Source organism: Coregonus lavaretus (genome assembly GCF_964263955.1).
Source record: "Coregonus lavaretus genome assembly, chromosome: 9".
NCBI lineage: Eukaryota > Metazoa > Chordata > Actinopteri > Salmoniformes > Salmonidae > Coregonus > Coregonus lavaretus.
The window spans coordinates 1,879,933-1,903,644 of NC_139996.1; the positions used below are offsets into that span (position 1 = coordinate 1,879,933).

General features: G+C 42.8%; 1 protein-coding gene across 1 annotated transcript in view; it reads right to left on the minus strand.

Annotated features, from left to right (window-relative positions):
- Positions 1-19,856: 19,856 nt before the first annotated feature.
- The window catches only part of LOC311134810 (NLR family CARD domain-containing protein 3-like), a gene marked incomplete at its 3' end in the record, with an annotated part of 48,258 nt that continues 44,402 nt past the window's right edge, over positions 19,857-23,712 (minus strand). Inside the window, exons 9-10 of the mRNA XM_084168592.1 lie at positions 22,040-22,213; positions 19,857-20,046 (exon numbers count right to left, since the gene is read on the minus strand). Of these exons, the coding sequence (XP_084024718.1) occupies positions 19,857-20,046; positions 22,040-22,213 (364 nt within the window). The remainder of the gene's footprint in view (positions 20,047-22,039; positions 22,214-23,712) is intronic.

Genomic DNA, 23,712 nt, shown 5'->3' on the forward strand with positions numbered 1-23,712 from the left:
CCTGTTCAGGGGGAACAGGCTTTTTGAGGAGCTGTGAGGAGCTGTTTCTCGTTTTAGCGTGTTTCCAATATTCTGCCGTTATTCAAAGTACTTTAGTCTATTTATTTAAATCAAATAATTCCCACCTAATTAGTTAAAGTTGGCGCACATTTATTTCAGCCTTAATTATTTGAAAGCAGTATTCTTACAGTGCCACACATCAAATGATAAATCAAAACAAATAAACCAAAGTGTTTCAATTATTTAACCAATGGTTGATACGTCAAATTAAACGCCACACATCAAATGGTAAATTGAACGAATAAACCCAAGTGTTTCAATTATTTAACCAATGGTTGATACATCAAATCAAGCGCCACACCATATCACTTCAATTTACTTATTTAAAACCAGTATTATGCTATGTCAAACATCAAATGTTATATTTCAAATATATCAGTTCAAACGTTTTAGTTCAGTCACACTCATTCATCACTTTTCATCTCATGTTTTCGATTGTCACTGACGGGTTATATGGTTTGAGTAACCACAAATCCAACATTTATTCCCAAATTATACCGTTTGAACAGCCACAAACGTCTTTTGATTCCCAATTTGTTTTCTATCAAGGTATACAGGTTTATCATTCACAGTTTCATGCATACGACAACACTCGCACTGTCTAACTTTTTATAGTACCTCCTATGGGTGTCTTTTGTTAACGTTTGCACAATTTAAACCTTATTTCCTAATTGTAATTCTCATTATTTACTGTTTTAAATTATTCTTTGTATTCACAGCCAAAATGGTACACAGTTAAACGTAGTATACAGTTATCACACAGCAAAAATAGTACACAGTTATCGCACTCACTCACAATACACAGTCATAATCCTATCACACAGTCAAATATGTCACACAGTCATAAATGACACACTTATATTCCACACACAATCTATTTGGGCACACAGCCGCGTCTATTTTATTCAAAACACTGTGCTGAACCTAGCCGCAACCCTTAGTTACGGACCTTGCCAGTCACCAGTATTATCTAAAATTTACCGAACCCAGCCATATCCTTAAAGTTATGGACCTTGTCGGTGTAATTCTTCGAACCTAGCCGTACTGTCGTAGTTACGAACCTTGCCGATAGCAATTACTTAAATCAATTATTCCCTATATCTCCGAACCTTAGCCATATTGTCGCAATTACGGACCTTGCCGGTAGATGTCAGTATTGTCTCCTGAACCTAGCCGTATCCCACGGACCTTGCCGGTAGCACAAAATACTCTCTGGTACCATGGTTTAACATCACATTTACCAAAGGTTTGCATGTCACAATATTGTGCTTATCTACTCATAATAGTTTCATAATTTAGTTCACTTACATCAACCAGTTGTTTCACAAAATTAATTTGAATAAAGCCAATGTGCAGATCTTTAGTTATTTAACAATAGGTATCTGCTTACCTTCTTTAAGTGGTCCGGACTTTTTGTGAAACACACTGTCCAATGAAAGAGGTGACCAAATGGGCCGGACATTACCCAGCGAAGTCCCTTCTAACAGATCACGTCGGGGTCACCAATTGTCAAAGTTGCGTCAATTCAAATCTGGTATTAGGAACAAAAGAGGTCAACACGACTTCTAAGATATACTAGTTATTTTAATTAATGCAAAAACCTTCAATGGTAAATATGATGTTTCGTATATACGGGCTCTTTGAAATACCTCGCAGGGCACTCCAGAGAACTAATCCATTGTTCTATGTTCTTGCTCAAATACTCTGACAGAGAGAGTTTCCCACCTCTCTGCTGGCCAATTAGAGTAGACTTGAGCGTGGTTTAGACTTACTCAGCCAATCCGTTGATGCACCCCTGTTGCCAGGCATAAGTCCATATCATAACAACCTGTCATAGTGAGAAGAGCCAGCTCCATTAGACACCATTCCTACGTCCAAGGAAGGTTCACAGATCACAAAGAACCAGTATAGTCTAGCATTTGGAGATACAAATCCCTATCTCACTTTACCCCCTAAAACAGCTCTTCACATCAATCACAGCTTGCCAGGTGTCACAACCTACATCAGCCCAGTCAAGAATGCATTCTTTCTAAGTTAGTCATCCCATCAATTATGAAAATAATAAATCTCTCACAACAGTCATGTGAGAGCAGTGAGTCACCACCGGAGTATTCCACTGGAGGAGGGGGAGGAAAGTGATTAAAAACATTTAGCTAAAACATTCAGTATTTTCTATTCATCCATTCTGTGCCACTAGCAGGTCTTGTTTAGTTTTGCGATTTGACAGGAATAGACTGTTCACTGTGACATCTTACCTATAAAGCAGACAGTGCTGGAGTGTAGTAGTGTAGCAGGATAGTGGTGGAGTAGTGGAGTAGTGTAGTAGTGGAGTAGTGGAGTAGTATAGTAGTATAGTAGTATAGTAGTATAGTAGTGGAGTAGTGGAGTAGTGGAGTAGTGGAGTAGTATAGTAGTGGAGTAGTATAGTAGTGGAGTAGTGGAGTAGTAGAGTAGTGGAGTAGCATAGTAGTGGAGTAGTATAGTAGTGGAGTAGTGGAGTAGTAGAGTAGTGGAGTAGTAGAGTAGTGGAGTAGTATAGTAGTGGAGTAGTGGAGTAGTAGAGTAGTGGAGTAGTATAGTAGTGGAGTAGTGGAGTAGTGGAGTAGTGGAGTAGTATAGTAGTGGAGTAGTGGAGTAGTGGAGTAGTGGAGTAGTATAGTAGTGGAGTAGTATAGTAGTGGAGTAGTGGAGTAGTATAGTAGTATAGTAGTGGAGTAGTATAGTAGTGGAGTAGTGAAGTAGTATAGTAGTGGAGTAGTGGAGTAGTATAGTAGTGGAGTAGTGGAGTAGTATAGTAGTGGAGTAGTATAGTAGTATAGTAGTGGAGTAGTGGAGTAGTACAGTAGTGGAGTAGTATAGTAGTGGAGTAGTGGAGTAGAGTAGAAGTGGAGTAGTGGAGTAGTATAGTAGTGGAGTAGTGGAGTAGTGGAGTAGTGGAGTAGAGGAGTAGTATAGTAGTGGAGTAGTGGAGTAGTATAGTAGTGGAGTAGTGGAGTAGTATAGTAGTATAGTAGTGGAGTAGTGGAGTAGTACAGTAGTGGAGTAGTATAGTAGTGGAGTAGTGGAGTAGTGGAGTAGTATAGTAGTGGAGTAGTGGAGTAGTATAGTAGTGGAGTAGTGGAGTAGTATAGTAATGGAGTACTGGAGTAGTATAGTAGTGGAGTAGTATAGTAGTATAGTAGTGGAGTAGTGGAGTAGTATAGTAGTGGAGTAGTATAGTAGTGGAGTAGTGGAGTAGAGTAGAAGTGGAGTAGTGGAGTAGTATAGTAGTATAGTAGTATAGTAGTATAGTAGTGGAGTAGTATAGTAGTGGAGTAGTGGAGTAGTGGAGTAGTATAGTAGTGGAGTAGTGGAGTAGTGGAGTAGTGGAGTAGTATAGTAGTGGAGTAGTGGAGTAGTATAGTAGTGTAGTAGTGGAGTAGTATAGTAGTGGAGTAGTGGAGTAGTATAGTAGTGGAGTAGTGGAGTAGTATAGTAGTGGAGTAGTGGAGTAGTGTAGAAGTAGAGTAGTGGAGTAGTGGAGTAGTATAGTAGTATATTAGTTGAGTAGTAGAGTAGTGGAGTAGTATAGTAGTGAAGTAGTGGAGTAGTATAGTAGTGGAGTAGTGGAGTAGTGGAGTAGTATAGTAGTGGAGTAGTATAGTAGTATAGTAGTGGAGTAGTGGAGTAGTGGAGTAGTGGAGTAGTATAGTGGTGGAGTAGTATAGTAGTGGAGTAGTGGAGTAGTGGAGTAGTGGAGTAGTATAGTAGTGGAGTAGTGGAGTAGTATAGTAGTATAGTAGTGGAGTAGTGGAGTAGTATAGCAGTGGAGTAGTATAGTAGTGGAGTAGTGGAGTAGAGTAGTAGTGGAGTAGTGGAGTAGTGGAGTAGTATAGTAGTGGAGTAGTGGAGTAGTATAGAAGTAGAGTAGTGGAGTTGTGGAGTAGTATAGTAGTGGAGTAGTGGAGTAGTGGAGTAGTATAGTAGTGGAGTAGTGGAGTAGTATAGTAGTGGAGTAGTTGAGTAGTGCTGTAGTATAGTAGTGGAGTAGTATAGTAGTATAGTAGTGGAGTAGTGGAGTAGTGGAGTAGTATAGTAGTGGAGTAGTATAGTAGTGGAGTAGTATAGTAGTATAGTAGTGGAATAGTGGAGTAGTGGAGTAGTATAGTAGTGGAGTAGTGGAGTAGTATAGTAGTGGAGTAGTGGAGTAGTGGAGTAGTGGAGTAGGATAGTAGTGGAGTAGTGGAGTAGTATAGTGGTGGAGTAGTATAGTAGTGGAGTAGTGGAGTAGTGGAGTAGTGGAGTAGTATAGTAGTGGAGTAGTATAGTAGTGGAGTAGTGGAGTAGTGGAGTAGTGGAGTAGTATAGTAGTATAGTAGTATAGTAGTGGAGTAGTGGAGTAGTATAGTAGTATAGTAGTGGAGTAGTGGAGTAGTGGAGTTATATAGTAGTATAGTATTATAGTAGTGGAGTAGTATAGTAGTGGAGTAGTATAGTAGTATAGTAGTATAGTAGTGGAGTAGTGGAGTAGTATAGTAGTATAGTAGTGGAGTAGTATAGTAGTGGAGTAGTATAGTAGTGGAGTAGTGGAGTAGTGTAGTAGTGGAGTAGTGGAGTAGTATAGTAGTGGAGTAGTGGAGTAGTGGAGTAGTGGAGTAGTGGAGTAGTATAGTAGTGGAGTAGTGGAGTAGTATAGTAGTGGAGTAGTGGAGTAGTATAGCAGTGGAGTAGTATAGTAGTGGAGTAGTGGAGTAGAGTAGAAGTGGAGTAGTGGAATAGTGGAGTATTATAGTAGTATAGTAGTGGAGTAGTTGAGTAGTGGAGTAGTGGAGTAGTATAGTAGTGGAGTAGTGGAGTAGTATAGTAGTGGAGTAGTGGAGTAGTATAGTAGTGGAGTAGCGGAGTAGTGTAGAAGTGGAGTAGTGGAGTAGTATAGTAGTATAGTAGTATAGTAGTGGAGTAGTGGAGTAGTGGAGTAGTATATTAGTGGAGTAGTGGAGTAGTATAGTAGTATAGTAGTGAAGTAGTATAGTAGTGGAGTAGTATAGTAGTGGAGTAGTGGATTAGTATAGTAGTATATTAGTATAGTAGTATAGTAGTATAGTAGTATAGTAGTATAGTAGTATAGTAGTGGAGTAGTATAGTAGTGGAGTATTGGAGTGGTGGAGTAGTATAGTAGTGGAGTAGTGGAGTAGTGGAGTAGTATAGTATTGGAGTAGTATAACAGCGTAGTAGTATAGTAGTGTAGCAATATAGTAGTATAGTAGTGTAGTAGTATAGTAGAGTACTATTGTAGTAATATAGTAGTGTAGTAGTATAGTAGAGTACTATTGTAGTAATATAGTAGTGTAGTAGTATAGTAGAGTACTATTGTAGTAATATAGTAGTGTAGCATACTTTTTCGTTTCCCATACAATAAAAACATGACAATGTAATACATTTGATAAATAGTATTTATAGATGTGATTAGTAATAGAGTCATAGTAAATAATACAGTCCAGTAACAGCTTATTTTTACAAAGTAAAACGTAAAAGAGAATTATATCAACCTGCAAGGCTCACGGTCATATTATTTGCTGTAAACATGAGGGCCAAAGCCTGATAAATAGTGCAGAAACAATTGTAAAGGATGAATTACATAAATAAATATTGGTGAAAAGATATCCATGAAAAGATTTGAAAACAAGAGTAATTTATTGATTGTATGGGACCCTGTATTGTGGCCTTACCCTTGTTTTAACTCATGAATCAATCTCATGAATAATGCTTCAGTTCGGCTGGCGCTGAACTCTGCAGCCAAACCCAACGAGTGTTCTTGTATACTCCCTTTAAAAGACCTTAAAAGACCTTCACTTGAAAAATGTGAAAAAAGCGGCAATAGTACTTTTTGTCCATTTTATTAAGATAACTCAAGAAATCTTGTCAAAATGGGTAAAATTGCAGGACATTTGCTTTAAAACTGCAAAAATGTCTCTCTGCCCCATGGCAAAATGAGTAGAATTGCATGAAATTGGTTATAAAATTGCTACATTTTCTCTCCACCCCAATGCAAAATATGTACAGTGAGGGAAAAAAGTATTTGATCCCCTGCTGATTTTGTACGTTTGCCCACTGACAAAGAAATGATCAGTCTATAATTTTAATGGAAGGTTTATTTGAACAGTGAGAGACAGAATAACAACAAAAAAATCCAGACAAAAACGCATGTCAAAAATGTTATAAATTGATTAGCATTTTAATGAGGGAAATAAGAATTTGACCCCCTCTCAGGTGTATTTTATACAGGTAACGAGCTGAGATTAGGATCACACTTTTAAAGGGAGTGCTCCTAATATCAGCTTGTTACCTGTATAAAAGACACCTGTCCACAGAAGCAATCAATCAATCAGATTCCAAACTCTCCACCATGGCCAAGACCAAAGAGCTCTCTAAGGATGTCAGGGACAAGATTGTAGACCTACACAAGGCTGGAATGGGCTACAAGACCATCGCCAAGCAGCTTGGTGAGAATGTTGACAACAGTTGGTGCGATTATTCGCAAATGGAAGAAACACAAAATAACTGTCAATCTCCCTCGGCCTGGGGCTCCATGCAAGATCTCACATCGTGGAGTTGCAATGATCATGAGAACGGTGAGGAATCAGCCCAGAACTACACGGGAGGATCTTGTCAATGATCTCAAGGCAGCTGGGACCATAGTAACCAAGAAAACAATTGGTAACACACTACGCCGTGAAGGACTGAAATCCTGTAGCGCCCGCAAGGTCCCCCTGCTCAAGAAAGCACATATACAGGGCCGTCTGAAGTTTGCCAATGAACATCTGAATGATTCAGAGGAGAACTGGGTGAAAGTGTTGTGGTCAGATGAAACCAAAATCGAGCTCTTTGGCATCAACTCAACTTGCCGTGTTTGGAGGAGGAGGAATGCTGTCTATGACTCCAAGAACACCATCCCCACTGTCAAACATGGTGGTGGAAACATTATGCTTTGGGGGTGTTTTTCTGCTAAGGGGACAGGACAACTTCACCGCATCAAAGGGACGATGGACGGCGCCATGTACCGTCAAATCTTGGGTGAGAACCTCCTTCCCTCAGCCAGGGCATTGAAAATAGGTCGTGGATGGGTATTCCAGCATGACAATGACCCAAAACACACTGCCAAGGCAACAAAGGAGTGGCTCAAGAAGAAGCACATTAAGGTCCTGGAGTGGCCTAGCCAGTCTCCAGACCTTAATCCCATAGAAAATCTGTGGAGGGAGCTGAAGGTTTGAGTTGCCAAACGTCAGGCTTGAAACCTTAATGACTTGGAGAAGATCTGCAAAGAGGAGTGGGACAAAATCCCTCCTGAGATGTGTGCAAACCTAGTGGCCAACTACAAGAAATGTCTGACCTCTGTGATTGCCAACAAGGGTTTTGCCACCAAGTACTAAGTAATGTTTTGCAGAGGGGTCAAATACTTATTTCCCTCATTAAAATGCAAATCAATTTATAATATTTTTGACATGCGTTTTTCTGGATTTTTTTTTTGTTATTCTGTCTCTCACTGTTCAAATAAACCTACCATTAAAATTATAGACTGATCATGTCTTTGTCAGTGGGCAAACGTACAAAATCAGCAGGGGATCAAATACTTTTTTCCCTCACTGTAGAACTGCGGAATACTTGCTTTAAAACTGCAATATTTTCTCTACGCCACATGGCAAAAGGTGTAGAATTGCAGGAAATTAACTTTTTTGGTTTTTCTATCTCAGCCGTGAAGAGCGGGGCCACAATTCTTTTTTTACCCGCTTTGTCAGGCTTAATATCCAATCCTCCATTAGACTCCCGCTCATCTAAATTCTGTAACATCTGCAATGCTGTCAGCGTCCATCCGTTTGGTTGGGCTTAATATCCAATCCTCCATTAGACTCCAGCTCATCTAAATTCGGTAACATCTGCAATGCTGTCAGCGTCCGTTCGTTTGGTTGGGCTTGCCATTGGTAACTACAGATGTTGAACGTTGTACTCAGGGTCTGATTTGATTCTCTCTGAGGGGAGATTACATACCCTTTCCAGCCTTTCATAATGAAATAATTAGACCACCCACAACACCCACAAGTCTTCATCATCATCACACCATTGTTCTAAATTAAATTCACCCTCTTCATCCTCCTCATCGTTCAGTTCATTCAAATGTAATTGTAAAGTAACGTGCCCCATTATCCGTTCCTATCGCCCATTCATCCATTGACATCATTCAACCAGTGAGGAGAGAGACACATTATCACCTGGGTACCAACGTCTTACAGCACATTTGTCTTGGCCCCTTAAGATAGTACTACGTGTGGAAACATTGCTTTCACCTGTCCAGTTCTCTCATGTAGTTGAGATGAAGGGAAGGAGACAAGGAGAGGAGACAAGGAGAGGAGACAAGGAGAGGAGACAAGGAGAGGAGACAAGGAGAGGAAGTCCATGTAGAATGTTGATATGCCCCCCAGGAGTTGTTGATGTCCTGAGATGTCTGTCTGTTTAGTGCTGTATGCTTGATGTCCTCCTAATAATTCTATATTTCTTCATTACATTGTTTTACTTCTTAGATCTGTGTGTATTGTTGTGTATTGTTAGATATTACTGCACTGAACTAGGAACACAAGCATTTCACTACACCCTCCATAGCATCTGCTAAATATGTGAATGTGACCAATAAAATAGATTTGCTGAACCCTTATTGGGAGATGGTTAACTAGTCAGTATATTCCACTGATTCATATGGATGCCAGTCCATACATTGGCTGTAAAAGTGGGTAAAACCAGGCGTATAACTGTAGCTATGTGGTCTTTACTTGAGTGTGTTTCAGCAGGGTGAGAGGTCAGAGAGGGTGAGGTCAGTCAGTATTTTTCCGAACTCCTAAAATCCGTTACCCAATCTGATGGGATGGATGTTCAACCCCATTAAAATAACCATAAGGTCTATATAGTACCTTTAAGTTAAGACCTCACATATCTGTTCATGGCAAAGCAGTTCAATTAATGATATTAATTGATTCTTGAAGAATAATAATAATAATAATAATAATATGCCATTTAGCAGACGCTTTTATCCAAAGCGACTTACAGTCATGCGTGCATACATATTATTATTTTTTTGTGTATGGGTGGTCCCGGGGATCGAACCCACTACCTTGGCGTTACAAGCGCCGTGCTCTACCAGCTGAGCTACAGAGGACCACGATATAACTTTATTTGCAAATTATGGTGGAAAATAAGTATTTGGTCAATAACAAAAGTTTCTCAATACTTTGTTATATACCCTTTGTTGGCAATGACACAGGTCAAACGTTTTCTGTAAGTCTTCACAAGGTTTTCACACACTGTTGCTGGTATTTTGGCCCATTCCTCCATGCAGATCTCCTCTAAAGCAGTGATGTTTTGGGGCTGTCGCTGGGCAACACGGACTTTCAACTCCCTCCAAAGATTTTCTATGGGGTTGAGATCTGGAGACTGGCTAGGCCACTCCAGGACCTTGAAATGCTTCTTACGAAGCCACTCCTTCGTTGCCCGGGCGGTGTGTTTGGGATCATTGTCATGCTGAAAGACCCAGCCACGTTTCATCTTCAATGCCCTTGCTGATGGAAGGAGGTTTTCACTCAAAATCTCACGATACATGGCCCCATTCATTCTTTCCTTTACACAGATCAGTCGTCCTGGTCCCTTTGCAGAAAAACAGCCCCAAAGCATGCTTCACAGTAGGTATGGTGTTCTTTGGATGCAACTCAGCATTTTACCAAAAAGTTATATTTTGGTTTCATCTGAACATATGACATTCTCCCAATCCTCTTCTGGATCATCCAAATGCACTCTAGCAAACTTCAGACGGGCCTGGACATGTACTGGCTTAAGCAGGGGGACACATCTGGCACTGCAGGGTTTGAGTCCCTGGCGGCGTAGTGTGTTACTGATGGTAGGCTTTGTTACTTTGGTCCCAGCTCTCTGCAGGTCATTCACTAGGTCCCCCCGTGTGGTTCTGGGATTTTTGCTCACCGTTCTTGTGATCATTTTGACCCCACGGGGTGAGATCTTGCGTGGAGCCCCAGATCGAGGGAGATTATCAGTGGTCTTGTATGTCTTCCATTTCCTAATAATTGCTCCCACAGTTGATTTCTTCAAACCAAGCTGCTTACCTATTGCAGATTCAGTCTTCCCAGCCTGGTGCAGGTCTACAATTTTGTTTCTGGTGTCCTTTGACAGCTCTTTGGTCTTGGCCATAGTGGAGTTTGGAGTGTGACTGTTTGAGGTTGTGGACAGGTGTCTTTTATACTGATAACAAGTTCAAACAGGTGCCATTAATACAGGTAACGAGTGGAGGACAGAGGAGCCTCTTAAAGAAGAAGTTACAGGTCTGTGAGAGCCAGAAATCTTGCTTGTTTGTAGGTGACCAAATACTTATTTTCCACCATAATTTGAAAATAAATTCATTAAAAATCCTTCTGGATTTTTTTTCTCAATTTGTCTGTCATAGTTGACGTGTACCTATGATGAAAATTACAGGCCTCTCTCATCTTTTTAAGTGGGAGAACTTGCACAATTGGTGCCTGACTAAATACTTTTTTTCCCCACTGTATACAATCACCCACCTCAGCTGCATCAGCCCACCCTCCAACCCTTCCTGGGACCACCCCTACCCACCCTCCAACCCTCCTGGGACCACCCCTACCCACCCTCCAACCCTCCTGGGACCACCCCTACCCACCCTCCAACCCCTCCTGGGACCACCCCTACCCACCCTCCAACCCTCCTGGGACCACCCCTACCCACCCTCCAACCCCTCCTGGGACCACCCCTACCCACCCTCCAACCCTTCCTGGGACCACCCCTACCCACCCTCCAACCCCTCCTGGGACCACCCCTACCCACCCTCCAACCCTCCTGGGACCACCCCTACCCACCCTTCAACCCCTCCTGGGACCACCCCAGCCCACCCTCCAACCCCTCCTGGGACCACCCCAACCCACCCTCCAACCCCTCCTGGGACCACCCCTACCCACCCTCCAACCCTCCTGGGACCACCCCACCCACCCCACCCACCCTTCAACCCCTCCTGGGACTTTCCCTACCCACCCTCCAACCCTCCTGGGACCACCCCACCCACCCAACCCACCCTCCAACCCCTCCTGGGACCACCCCAGCCCACCCTCCAACCCCTCCTGGGACCACCCCAGCCCACCCTCCAACCCTTCCTGGGACCACCCCTACCCACCCTCCAACCCCTCCTGGGACCACCCCTACCCACCCTCCAACCCCTCCTGGGACCACCCCAACCCACCCTCCAACCCCTCCTGGAACCACCCCTACCCACCCTCCAACCCCTCCTGGGACCACCCCTACCCACCCTCCAACCCCTCCTGGGACCACCCCTACCCACCCTCCAACCCTCCTGGGACCACCCCACCCACCCAACCCACCCTCCAACCCCTCCTGGGACCACCCCAGCCCACCCTCCAACCCCTCCTGGGACCACCCCAGCCCACCCTCCAACCCTTCCTGGGACCACCCCTACCCACCCTCCAACCCCTCCTGGGACCACCCCTACCCACCCTCCAACCCCTCCTGGGACCACCCCAACCCACCCTCCAACCCCTCCTGGGACCACCCCTACCCACCCTCCAACCCTTCCTGGGACCACCCCTACCCACCCTCCAACCCTCCTGGGACCACCCCTACCCACCCTCCAACCCCTCCTGGGACCACCCCTACCCACCCTCCAACCCCTCCTGGGACCACCCCAACCCACCCTCCAACCCCTCCTGGGACCACCCCTACCCACCCTCCAACCGTTCCTGGGACCACCCCTACCCACCCTCCAACCCTCCTGGGACCACCCCTACCCACCCTCCAACCCCTCCTGGGACCACCCCTACCCACCCTCCAACCCCTCCTGGGACCACCCCTACCCACCCTCCAACCCCTCCTGGGACCACCCCAACCCACCCTCCAACCCCTCCTGGGACCACCCCTACCCACCCTCCAACCCCTCCTGGGACCACCCCAACCCACCCTCCAACCCCTCCTGGGACCACCCCTACCCACCCTCCAACCCTTCCTGGGACCACCCCTACCCACCCTCCAACCCCTCCTGGGACCACCCCAGCCCACCCTCCAACCCCTCCTGGGACCACCCCAACAAACCTAACCTGATCTCCATTAAATTAAACACTAAATCAAGGTACACATTTGCACAAAAATGATAATTAACGGTCAGTCTGTTGGGTAAAACCCATTACAGGAGTTATTTTATGGTTTCAGCTGCAATTGTTGTTTGGCTAGCCCCATGGATCCTAGCAGTGGATCGTTCTAAATAAATGATATCTATAAAAGTGCTGATCCAATGAGGTGTGGTGGTTGCCATCTTAGTTCCAACATCTTTTTAGCTGCTGTCCAACCTGACAACATTATACGTCTTTGCTGTAATGACAGCGGTGAATTATCATTCAGTAATAACAGTTTGGGGGAACAAGGTATGAGGATACCTCTTTCCAAAACATGTCCCCTGTTCACTCCCAGTACATATGATTAAAGGAGCCCAAGGCACCTTGATTACATAGATATGATTTCTATTAAATTATGTTTTCTAGGTGAAAGGTTTACCCAGTGTATGAGATTAAAATGTACCAGCTGATGATTAGGATGGTTAGATGAACCCACTAAGTTCCTGAGAACTCAACCGGTGAGCCTCTTTAGCAGCTAGTTCCATGGACACACTGATTTCAATGTCCTTTGCCAAGGTCAGATGACTTTCAGTCAACAGTCTCTTTTGTGTAGCTTCACTCCGTAGCCCACATACTAGTCTGTCTCTAATGATGTCATTTAGAACAGCATTAAACTCAGTGTTCTGGTAGTTTCTTTAATGCAGCAGCAAACATTGTTACTGATTCTCCCTCTTCCTGATGTCTCCTGTGTAACCTGAACCTTTCAACATTAACTAGTTGTTCTGGTGAAAAATGTCCTTTAAGTATCTCCAGAATATCCCCATACGTCTTATTACCTGTTCTGTCTGGCTGTAGCAGGCTGCCTAGTAAATTAAATGTCTTTGGCCCCATTACACTAAAACATGTAGGCACAATGTTGTCCTCATCCATGTCATTTACAATAACAAAATATTCAAACCGTTCTGTATATGAGCTCCACTGCTCTATACTTTCATCAAACTGTCCAATGTTTCCAACAATTCCAATAATTTTTCGTTTCTCAATAAGCTCCTGATTGTCACTCACTTCAATATTGTCCACAACCACAGCAATATTTTTCTCAGTCACGTGATCTTCATTCACTTCACTCACTGACGTTTCCTCCTAAGTTCGCTCATTTAGCAGTTTTAATTAAAAGGTTTGTCTTCACAGTTGAATAAATGTCCTTTCCTTTAATCACTGTATGTTCCTCCCTTTTAATCACGGTGTTTTCCCGCTCCGATGTCCGTCTCGAGTCCTTTTCTGCCGTCCATGACGATGTTAACTCCAGTGGTGGAAAAAGTACCCAATTGTCATACTTGAGTAAAAGTAAAGATACCTTCATAGAAAATGACTCAAGTAAATGAGGAAGTCACCCAGTAAAATTCTACTTGAGTAAAAGCCTAAAAGTATTTGGTTATATACTTAAGTATCAAAAGTAAATGTAATTGCTAAAATATACTTAAGTATCAAAAGTAAAAGTACAAGTATAAATCATTTCAAATTCCCTACATAAAGCAAACCAGACGATTTTCTTGTTTTTAAAATGTACGTTCAGCCAGAGGCACACTCCAACATTCAGACAATTTACAAACAAAGCATTTGTGTTTAGTGAGTCCGCCAGATCAGAGGCAGTAGGGATGACAGGGATGTTCTCTTGATAAATGTGTGAATTGGACCATTTTCTGTCCTGCTAAGCATTCAAAATGTAACGAGTACTTTTGGGTGTCAGAGAAAATGTATGGAGTAAAAAGTACATTATTTTCTTTAAAAATGTAGTGAAGTAAAAGTAAAAGTAGTCAAAAATTTTAATAGTAAAGTCAAGTACAGATACCCCAAAAAACGACTTAAGTAGTACGTTAAAGTATTTTTACTTAAGTACTTTACACTACTGGTTAACTCTCTTTCTTAGCTAGCTGGACTATGCACTTGCCTCTGCTAGCAATACACTGTGCTAACATTAGCCTAGACTGGACCACAGAAAATAACCGTTTTAAACAGTTGTAAAAACCCACTTCTTCCAGACAGAATAGTTCCTGTAGATTCAGACTTACTCATCACCAATCTTTTGTTATGTATCGTGGGTTTCATAACCACGTCTGTATAACAATTCAATAATGATGAGACGGGAGACAGGAATCAGATCAACCATTCATCTGGAACGTGATCATCTCAACACATACAAACCCCCATGATGCTCTGCAGCACAACCCCAATATACAACAAATACATAGATAAGTAAATGGATACTAAACAAAACTCATAGAGGAATTTAAATGTTCAGTTGTAGAAAGTAGGGCCATGGGATAGGGTCAGAAAGGTCAGTATGTTTGATAACTGGTTACAGAGGTGACATAACAAGCATAAGGTCCATTATAACACAGTGAAGTAGAGGTGGGAGCTAAAAGCAGACATGGACAGTGAGACGGTGTGAGGAGGTCAGGGGTGAAACACTAGATCAGGACAGGTAGAAATGGCAGGGCTGGAAATAGACACAGAGACACATTCTGATCATGGCTCAGACCTGACCTGAGACACCCAAACAGAAGATGCCATAGCAAAGTCCTGTCCAGTAGGCTATATGGGATTTCCTTTCATCAAAATCCAGAACGTGGACATGTGTCCAGTGTGTGTGTCCAGTGTGTGTGTGTGTGTGTCCAGTGTGTGTGTGTGTGTCCACTGTTTGTGTGTGTGTCCAGTGTGTGTGTGTCCAGTGTGTGTTTGTGTGTCAAGTGTGTGTTTGTGTGTCCAGTATGTGTGTGTGTGTCCACTGTTTGTGTGTGTGTGTCCACTGTTTGTGTGTGTGTCCAGTGTGTGTTTGTCCAGTGTGTGTGTGTGTGTGTGTGTGTCCAGTGTGTGTGTGTTCAGTGTAAGTGTGTCCAGTGTGTGTTTGTGTGTGTGTGTGTGTTCAGAGTGTTCAGTGTGTTTGTTTCCAGTGTGTGTGTGTGTGTCTGTGTGTGTGTGTCCAGTATGTGTGTGTGTGTGTGTGTGTTTGTTCAGTGTGTATGTGTCCAGTGTGTGTGTGTCCAGTGTGTGTGTGTGTGTGTCCAGTGTGTGTGTGTGTGTGTGTGTGTGTGTGTGTGTCCAGTGTGTGTGTGTGTGTGTGTCCAGTATGTGTGTGTGTGTGTGTCCAGTGGGTGTTTGTTCAGTGTGTGTGTCTGTCCAGTGTGTGTGTGTGTCCAGTATGTGTGTGTGTGTGTGTGTGTGTGTGTGTGTGTGTGTGTGTGTGTGTGTGTGTGTGTTCAGTGTGTGTGTGTTTCCAGTGTGTGTGTGTGTTCAGTGTGTTTGTGTTCAGTGAGTGTGTGTGTGTGTGTGTTCAGTGTGTTTGTGTGTGTCCAGTGTGTGTGAGTTCAGTGTGTTTGTGTTCAGTGTGTTTGTGTGTCTGTGTGTGTGTGTGTGTGTCTAGTGTGTGTGTGTGTGTGTGTGTGTGTGTTCAGTGTGTATGTGTCCAGTGTGTGTGTGTCCAGTGTGTGTATGTGTGTGTGTGTGTGTGTCCAGTGTGTGTGTGTGTGTGTGTGTGTGTGTGTGTGTGTGTGAGTTTGTGTCCAGTATGTGTGTGGGTGTGTCCAGTGGGTGTTTGTTCAGTGTGTGTGTCTGTCCAGTGTGTGTGTGTGTGTGTGTTTGTCCAGTGTGTGTGTGTCCAGTGTGTGTGTGTGTTCAGTGTGTGTGTGTGTTCAGTGTGTGTGTGTTCAGTGTGTTTGTGTTCAGTGTGTGTGTGCGTGTGTGTGTGTGTGTGTGTGTGTGTGTGTGTGTGTATCCTGGGTGTGTGTGTGTGTGTACAGTGTGTGTGTGTGTGTCCAGTGTGGTTGTCCAGTGTGTGTGTGTGTCCAGTGTGTGTGTCCAGTGTGTGTGTGTGTGTGTCCAGTGTGTGTGTGTGTGCGTGTGTGTGTGTGTGTGTGTGTGTCCCCAGTGTTTGTGTGAGTGTTCAGTGTGTTCAGTGTGTGTGTGTCCAGTGTGTGTGTGTGTTCAGTGTGTGTGTCCAGTGTGTGTGTGTGTGTGTCCTGTGTGTGTGTGTTCAGTATGTGTCTAGTGTGCGTGTGTGCGTGTGGGTTTGTGTGTGTGTGTGTGTGTGTCTCCAGTGTGTGTGTGTGTCAGTGTTACCATGGTTATTATTTACAGGGACACTGAGGAGTCAACCTGAACCCTAAACCCTGGATAGAGGGGCTCAGTGAATGTGGTGTAGAATGTGTTCAGGTGGGTCAGAGTGTCAGAGGAGACTCTGTAGAAGGACAGAGTGCCGGCTGGCCAGTCCAGATACACTCCTACTCTGTGGGGGCTGGAGGAGGGGACCTTTATGGTAGTGGACTTATTATTGTGACAGGCAGAGTAACTGTCGTCAAAGCATGTCAGACTCCAGGACTTGTCATTACATCCAATCCTACAGTCACCATCCCTTCCTTTCCTGCTGATTCCTTTATATGTCACTCCTACATCAACCCATCTCCCACTCCACTCTACCTCCCAGTAACAGCGCCCAGTCAGACCCTCTCTACACAGCACCTGTCTCCAGATCTCAAATCTCTCTGGGTGATCAGGATACGGCTGCTCCTCTATCTTACATGTCACCTTTCTGTTCTCCTCAGACAGAGAGAGGCGTCTGTTTACTGTGTTTAGGTCCAGTGTGAGATCACAGACATCTGATGGATGAAACCAGACACAATATTAGAAATCATCATCATTCACATTAGAATGTTAACTCACTTTTCACTAATTCATTTAATGTAGATGTTTCTAGGTATCAAAAGGAGAAGTTAAGGTAACTTGAGACTTGTTGAATGATCATATGTTATACTGTATGGTAATGTAAAACACACTTATTCCCGTTAATTACACACACACACACACACACACTGGCCACACGTCCTGAACACACACACACACACACACATCATGAACACACACACACTGTACACACACACACCTTCATGAACACACACACACATTTGTAACAGGAACACGCCACACACACACACAGACACACACATTGTCAAAGCAACTCTTTGTAAACTTTGGTGTCCCTGATTTGTGCTTCTGTAGAACTACAGTTGATATTTAATATGACCAAGTAAGTAATGATGGTGGTCTTTGACTTTGACTTCACTTGAATTAAGACTTATTCTTAGTCATATTCTTCACAGCAGTCAACACTCACATTTTCTAAGTCCAGGTTTCATTGTGTTCTCTCCACCATGTTCCACACTGTAGCGGTAAGCAGAAGAACAGACAGTCATTGAGGGATACACATGAACTCACACATACACACACACACACCTGGACACACACACACACACACACACTCACACACACACACTCACACACTCACACACTCACACACTCACACACTCACACACACACACACTGGACACACACAGACACACACACACTGGACACACAGACACACTGTGTGTCCAGTGTGTGGATGTGTGTCCAGTGTGTGTGTGTGTGTGTCCAGTGTGTGTGTGTGTCCAGTGTGTGTGTGTCCAGTGTGTGGATTTGTGTCCAGTGTGTGTGTGTCCAGTGTGTGTGTGTCCAGCGTGTGTGTGTCCAGTGTGTGTGTTTCCAGCGTGTGTGTGTGTCCAGTGTGTGTCAAACATTCTTACCACCACTTGGACAAAGTTATATGCTGTGTTTGTGTCACACTGGACACACACACACACTGGACACACACACCACACACACACTGGACACACACACACACACACACACTCGACACACACACACACACACACACACACACACACACACACACACACACACACACACACACACACACACACACACACACACACACTGGACACACACACACACACACACACACTGGACACACACACACACACACTGGACACACACACACACACACACACACACTGGACACACACACAGTCAGCATATAACTTAGTCCAAGTGGTGGTCAGAACGTTTGTCTTAACTAGCCTGATAACTCCAACATGTCTGATATGAACATTGACATAAACCCTCTACATACTTGAGTTTCTCCAGTCTGCAGTGTGGATCCTCCAGTCCAGCAGAGAGCAGTCTGACTCCTGAGTCTCCTGGGTGATTGTAGCTCAGGTCCAGCTCTCTCAGGTGTGAGGGGTTTGACTTCAGAGCTGAGACCAGAGAAGCACAGCCTTCCTCTGTGACTAGACAGCCTGACAGCCTGCAAAGAGTCAAATCATATTAAAATCACACTGCTATTCTTTGGTGGTGAAAATAGTGGCAGTATATTGTTTCAACATGTTCAGATATATCAGTGTCCTGAAACCTGACATATCTATTCATAAATCAATGTATCATTATTAGAAATGATCATAATATTGCTTGTAGAGAGAAACATTTATAGTACAAATATTTGAGTAGACTGACCAGACCAGTTTAAAAAGCAGCATCAGTCAAAAGACCGACAGTGAGGTATCAGATTTAGATTGTATTGAGTATACAGTCCACACCATATCTATTTTGACAGTGAAGCTAACATTTTAAATGTGGCTCTGTACTCCAGCATTTTGGATTTGAGATCAAATGTTTCATATGAGGTGACAGTATATAATGTCACCTTTTATTTGAGGGTATTTTCATACATATCAGTTTCACCGTTTAGAAATGAAAGTCTTTATGTATCTAGTCCCCCCATTTGAAGAAGTCATAAGTATTCTGACCAATTCACATATAGTGTATTAAAGTAGTCCAAAGTTTAGTATTTGGTCCCAAACTCGTTGGTTGCATTTGCAGATTGTTTTGGTTGTGTTTTGGGTTATGTTTTGCCCGATAGTAACTGAATGGTGGATGATGACTGGATTAATCTTCTGTCTAAGTGAGTAGATAACATGTTTCTAAACACTACTAAATTAATCCTGATGATGTCATGATTAAGAAAAATCATGAATGAATCATGAATAATAATGAGTGAGAATGTTACAGAGGCTACAACAAAACAGCTAACCTCTCACCGTTACCAATAACAGAGGGGGTATGATCCTTGTTCCTCTGTAACTTTCTCATTCATCATCCTTCAGGATTCATTTATGATTATTCATACTCATAATAGCATCCACATGAATGCAGAAGTGTTCAGAAACAGCTTCTATTCTTACTGACAATACAAGTGAAGTGACTCCAAAATGACAGGACATTATTAACCATTCAATTGCTATTGGGGAAAACATCATCCAAAACACAACCAAGACAAACTGAAAATGCATTCAACAAGTTTGTAGAATCACAGGCTTAATGTAATCACTGTGTGTAAGGAATATGGGACCAAATACTAAACTTATGACTACTTTAACACAATATAAGTGAATATGTCCAAATTATTAAGATTTTTTCAAATGGGAGAACTAGATACATAAAGTGCTTTCATTTCTAAACAGTAACACAGATATGTATGAAAATATCCTCAAATAAAAGGTGACATTATTACATTTACATTTTAGTCATATAGTAATAGTGTGTAGTTTATTAATATGAAACGTTCTATCTCAAATCCAAAATGCTGGAGCATAGCGCCCAATTAAAAACACTAAGCTTCACTGTCCAAACACATATGGTGTGGACTATGTGTGCCTGGTAAACACATGTGGATCTGATGAACAGTTATCACTTGTTGACCAACTACAGGAATACTGACCTCAGAGTCTCCAGTTTACAGTGGGGATTCCCCAGTCCAGCAGAGAGCAGCTTCACTCCTGAATCCTTCAGGTCATTGTTACTCAGGTCCAGCTCTCTCAGGTGTGAGGGGTTTGACTTCAGAGCTGAGACCAGAGAAGCACAGCCTTCCTCTGTGACTAGACAGCCTGACAGCCTGCAAGAGTCAAATCATATTAAAACCACACTGCTATTCTTTGGTGGTGAAAATAGTGGCAGTATATTTATTCAACATTTACAGATACATCAGAGTCCTGAAACCTGCCATATCTATTCATATATGTATATATACACTACCAGTAAAATGTTTGAACACACCAACTCATTCAAGTTTTTAAAACATTTTTTAAAACTATTTTAGAATAATAGTGAAGACATCAAAACTATGAACTAACAAATATGGAATCATGTAGTAACCAAAGAAGTGTTAAACAAATCAAAATATATGTTATCTTTCAGATTCTTCAAATAGACCCTTTGCCTTGATGACAGCTTTGCACACTCTTGGCATTCTCTCAACCAGCTTCATGAGGTAGTCACCTGGAATGCATTTCAATTAACAGGTGTGCCTTCTTAAAAGTTAATTTGTGGAATTTAATTCCTTCTTAATGTGTTTGAGCCAACCAGTTGTGTTGTGACAAGGTAGGGGGGGAATACAGAAGATAACCCTATTTGGTAAAAGACCAAGTCCATATTATGGCAAGAACAGCTCAAATAAGCAAAGAGAAACGACAGTCCATCATTACTTTAAGACATGAAGGTCAGTCAATATGGAACATTTCAAGAACTTTGAAAGTTTCTTCAAGTAAAGTCACAAAAAACATCAAGTGCTGTGATGCAACTGGCTCTCATGAGGACCGCCACAGGAATGGAAGTTCCTAAGTTACCTCTGCTGCAGAGCATAAGTTCATTAGAGTCACCAGTCTCAGAAATTGCGGCCCAAATAAATGCTTCACAGAGTTCAAGTCACAGACACATCTCAACATCAACTGTTCAGAGGGGACTGTGTGAATCAGGCCTTCATGGTCGAATTGCTGCAAAGAAATCACTACTAAAGGACACCAATAAGAAGAAGAGACCTGCTTGGGCCAAGAAACACGAGCAATGGACATTAGACCGGTGGACATTTGTCCTTTGGTCTGGAGTCCAAATTGGAGATTTTTGGTTCCAACCACCGTGTCTTTGTGAGAAGCGGTGTGGGTGAACGGATGATCTCCGCATGTGTAGTTCCCACCGTAAAGCATGGAGGAGGAGGTGTTATGGTGTGGGGGTGCTTTGCTGGTGACACTGTCTGTGATTTATTTCGAATTCAAGGCACACTTAACCAGCATGGCTACCACAGCATTCTGCAGCGATACGCCATCCCATCTGGTTTGGGCTTAGTGGGACTATCATTTGTTTTTCAACAGGACAATGACCCAACACACCTCCAGGCTGTGTAAGGGCTATTTTACCAAGAAGGAGAGTGATCGAGTGCTGCATCAGATGACCTGGCCTCAACAATCCCCCGACCTCAACCGAATTGAGATGGTTTGGGATGAGTCGGACGGCAGAGTGAAGGAAAAGCAGCCAACAAGTGCTCAGCATATGTGGGAACTCCTTCAAGACTGTTGGAAAAGCATTCCAGGTGAAGCTGGTTGAGAGAATGCCAAGAGTGTGCAAAGCTGTCATCAAGGCAAAGGGTGGCTATTTGATGAATTTCAAATATAAAAAAATATATTTTGATTTGTTTAACACTTTTTTGGTTACTACATGATTCCATATTTGTTATTTTATAGTTTTGATGTCTTCACTATTATTCTACAATGTAAAAAATAATAAAAATAAAGAAAAACCCTTGAATGAGTAGGTGTGTCCAAACGTTTGACTGGTACTTTATATAAATTAATTAATGTATCATTATTAACAGTAGATAACATGTTTCTAAACACTACTCAATTAATCCTTGTGTGTGTCCAGTGTGTGTGTGTCCATTGTGTGTGTGTGTGTGTGTGTGTGTGTGTGTGTGTGTGTGTGTGTGTGTGTGTGTGTGTGTGTGTGTGTCCGTGTCCAGTGTGTGTGTGTCCAGTGTGTGTGTGTCCAGTGTGTGTGTCCAGTGTGTGTGTGTGTCCAGTGTGTGTGTGTTCATTGAGTGATACAGGAATACTGACCTCAGAGTCTCCAGTTTACAGTGGGGATTCCCCAGTCCCGCAGAGAGCAGCTTCACTCCTGAATCCTTCAGGTCATTGTTACTCAGATGCAGCTCTCTCAGGTGTGAGGGGTTTGACTTCAGAGCTGAGACCAGAGAAGCACAGCCTTCCTCTGTGACTAGACAGCCTGACAGCCTGTAAATATTAAAATCATATTAAAACCACACTGCTATTCTTTGGTGTTGAGTAATTTTCTTTCTGAGTGAGTAGATAACATGTTTCTAAACACTACTAAAAGTAATCCTGATGATGCCATGATTGAGAAAGATCATGAATGAATCATGAATAATAATGAGTGAGAAAGTTACAGAGGCTACAACAAAACATGCTAACCTCTCACCATTAACCTCAAATAAAAGGTGACATTCTGTTCTGTCGCCTAATATGAAACATTCTATCTCAAATCCAAAATGCTGGAGCATAGCACCAAATTTAAAACACTAAGCTTCACTGTCCAGACACATGGTGTGGACTATGTGTGCCTGGTAAACACATGTGGATCTGGTGAACAGTCATCACTTGTTGACCAACTACCTAAGAATAGTAAAGCCCCCTTTACTGGCTCAAACAGCCGACCAATCAGCCTGTTACCAACCCTTAGTAAACTATTGGAAAAAATTGTGTTTGACCAGATACAATGCTATTCTACTGTAAACAAATTGACAACAAACTTTCAGCATGCTTATAGAGAAGGACATTCAACAAGCACAGCACTTACACAAATGACTGATTATTGGCTGAGAGAAATTGATGATAAAAAGATTGTGGGGGCTATTTTGTTACACTTCAGCGTGGCTTTTGACATTATCGATCATAGTCTGTTGCTGGAAAAACGTATGTGTTATGGCTTTACACCCCCTGCTATAATGTGGATAAAGAGTTACCTGTCTATCAGAACACAGAGGGTGTTCTTTAATGGAAACCTCTCAAACATAATACAGGTAGAATCAGGAATTCCCCAGGGCAGCTGTCTAGGCCCCTTACTTTTTTCCATTTTTACTAACGACAAAAGCCACTTTGAGTAAAGCCAGTGTGTCTATGAATGTGGATGACTCAACACTATACACGTCAGCTACTACAGTAACTGAAATGACTGCAACACTTAACAAAGAGTTGCAGTTAGTTTCAGAATGGGTGACAAGGAATAAGTTAGTCCTAAATATTTCAAAAACTAAAAGCTTTGTATTTGGGTCAAATCATTCACTAAACCCTAAACCTCAACTACATCTCGTAATGAATAATGTGGAAATTGAGCAAGTAGAGGTGACTAAACTGCTTGGAGTAACCCTGGATTGTAGACTGTCATGGCCAAAGCATTTTGATACAGCAGTAGCTAATATGGGGAGAAGTATGTCCATAATTATGCACTGCTCTGCCTTCTTAACAACACTATCAACAAGGCAGGTCCTACAGGCCCTAGTTTTTTCGCACCTGGACTACTGTTCAGTCGTGTGGTCAGGTGACACAAAGAGGAACTTGGGAAAATTGCAGTTGGCTCAGAACAGGGCAGCACGGCTGGCCCTTAAAAGCACACGGAGAGCTAACAGTGATGACATGCATGGCAGTCTCTCCTGGCTCAGAGTGGAAGAGAGATTGACATCATCACTGATTGTGTTTGTGAGAGGTGTCGACGA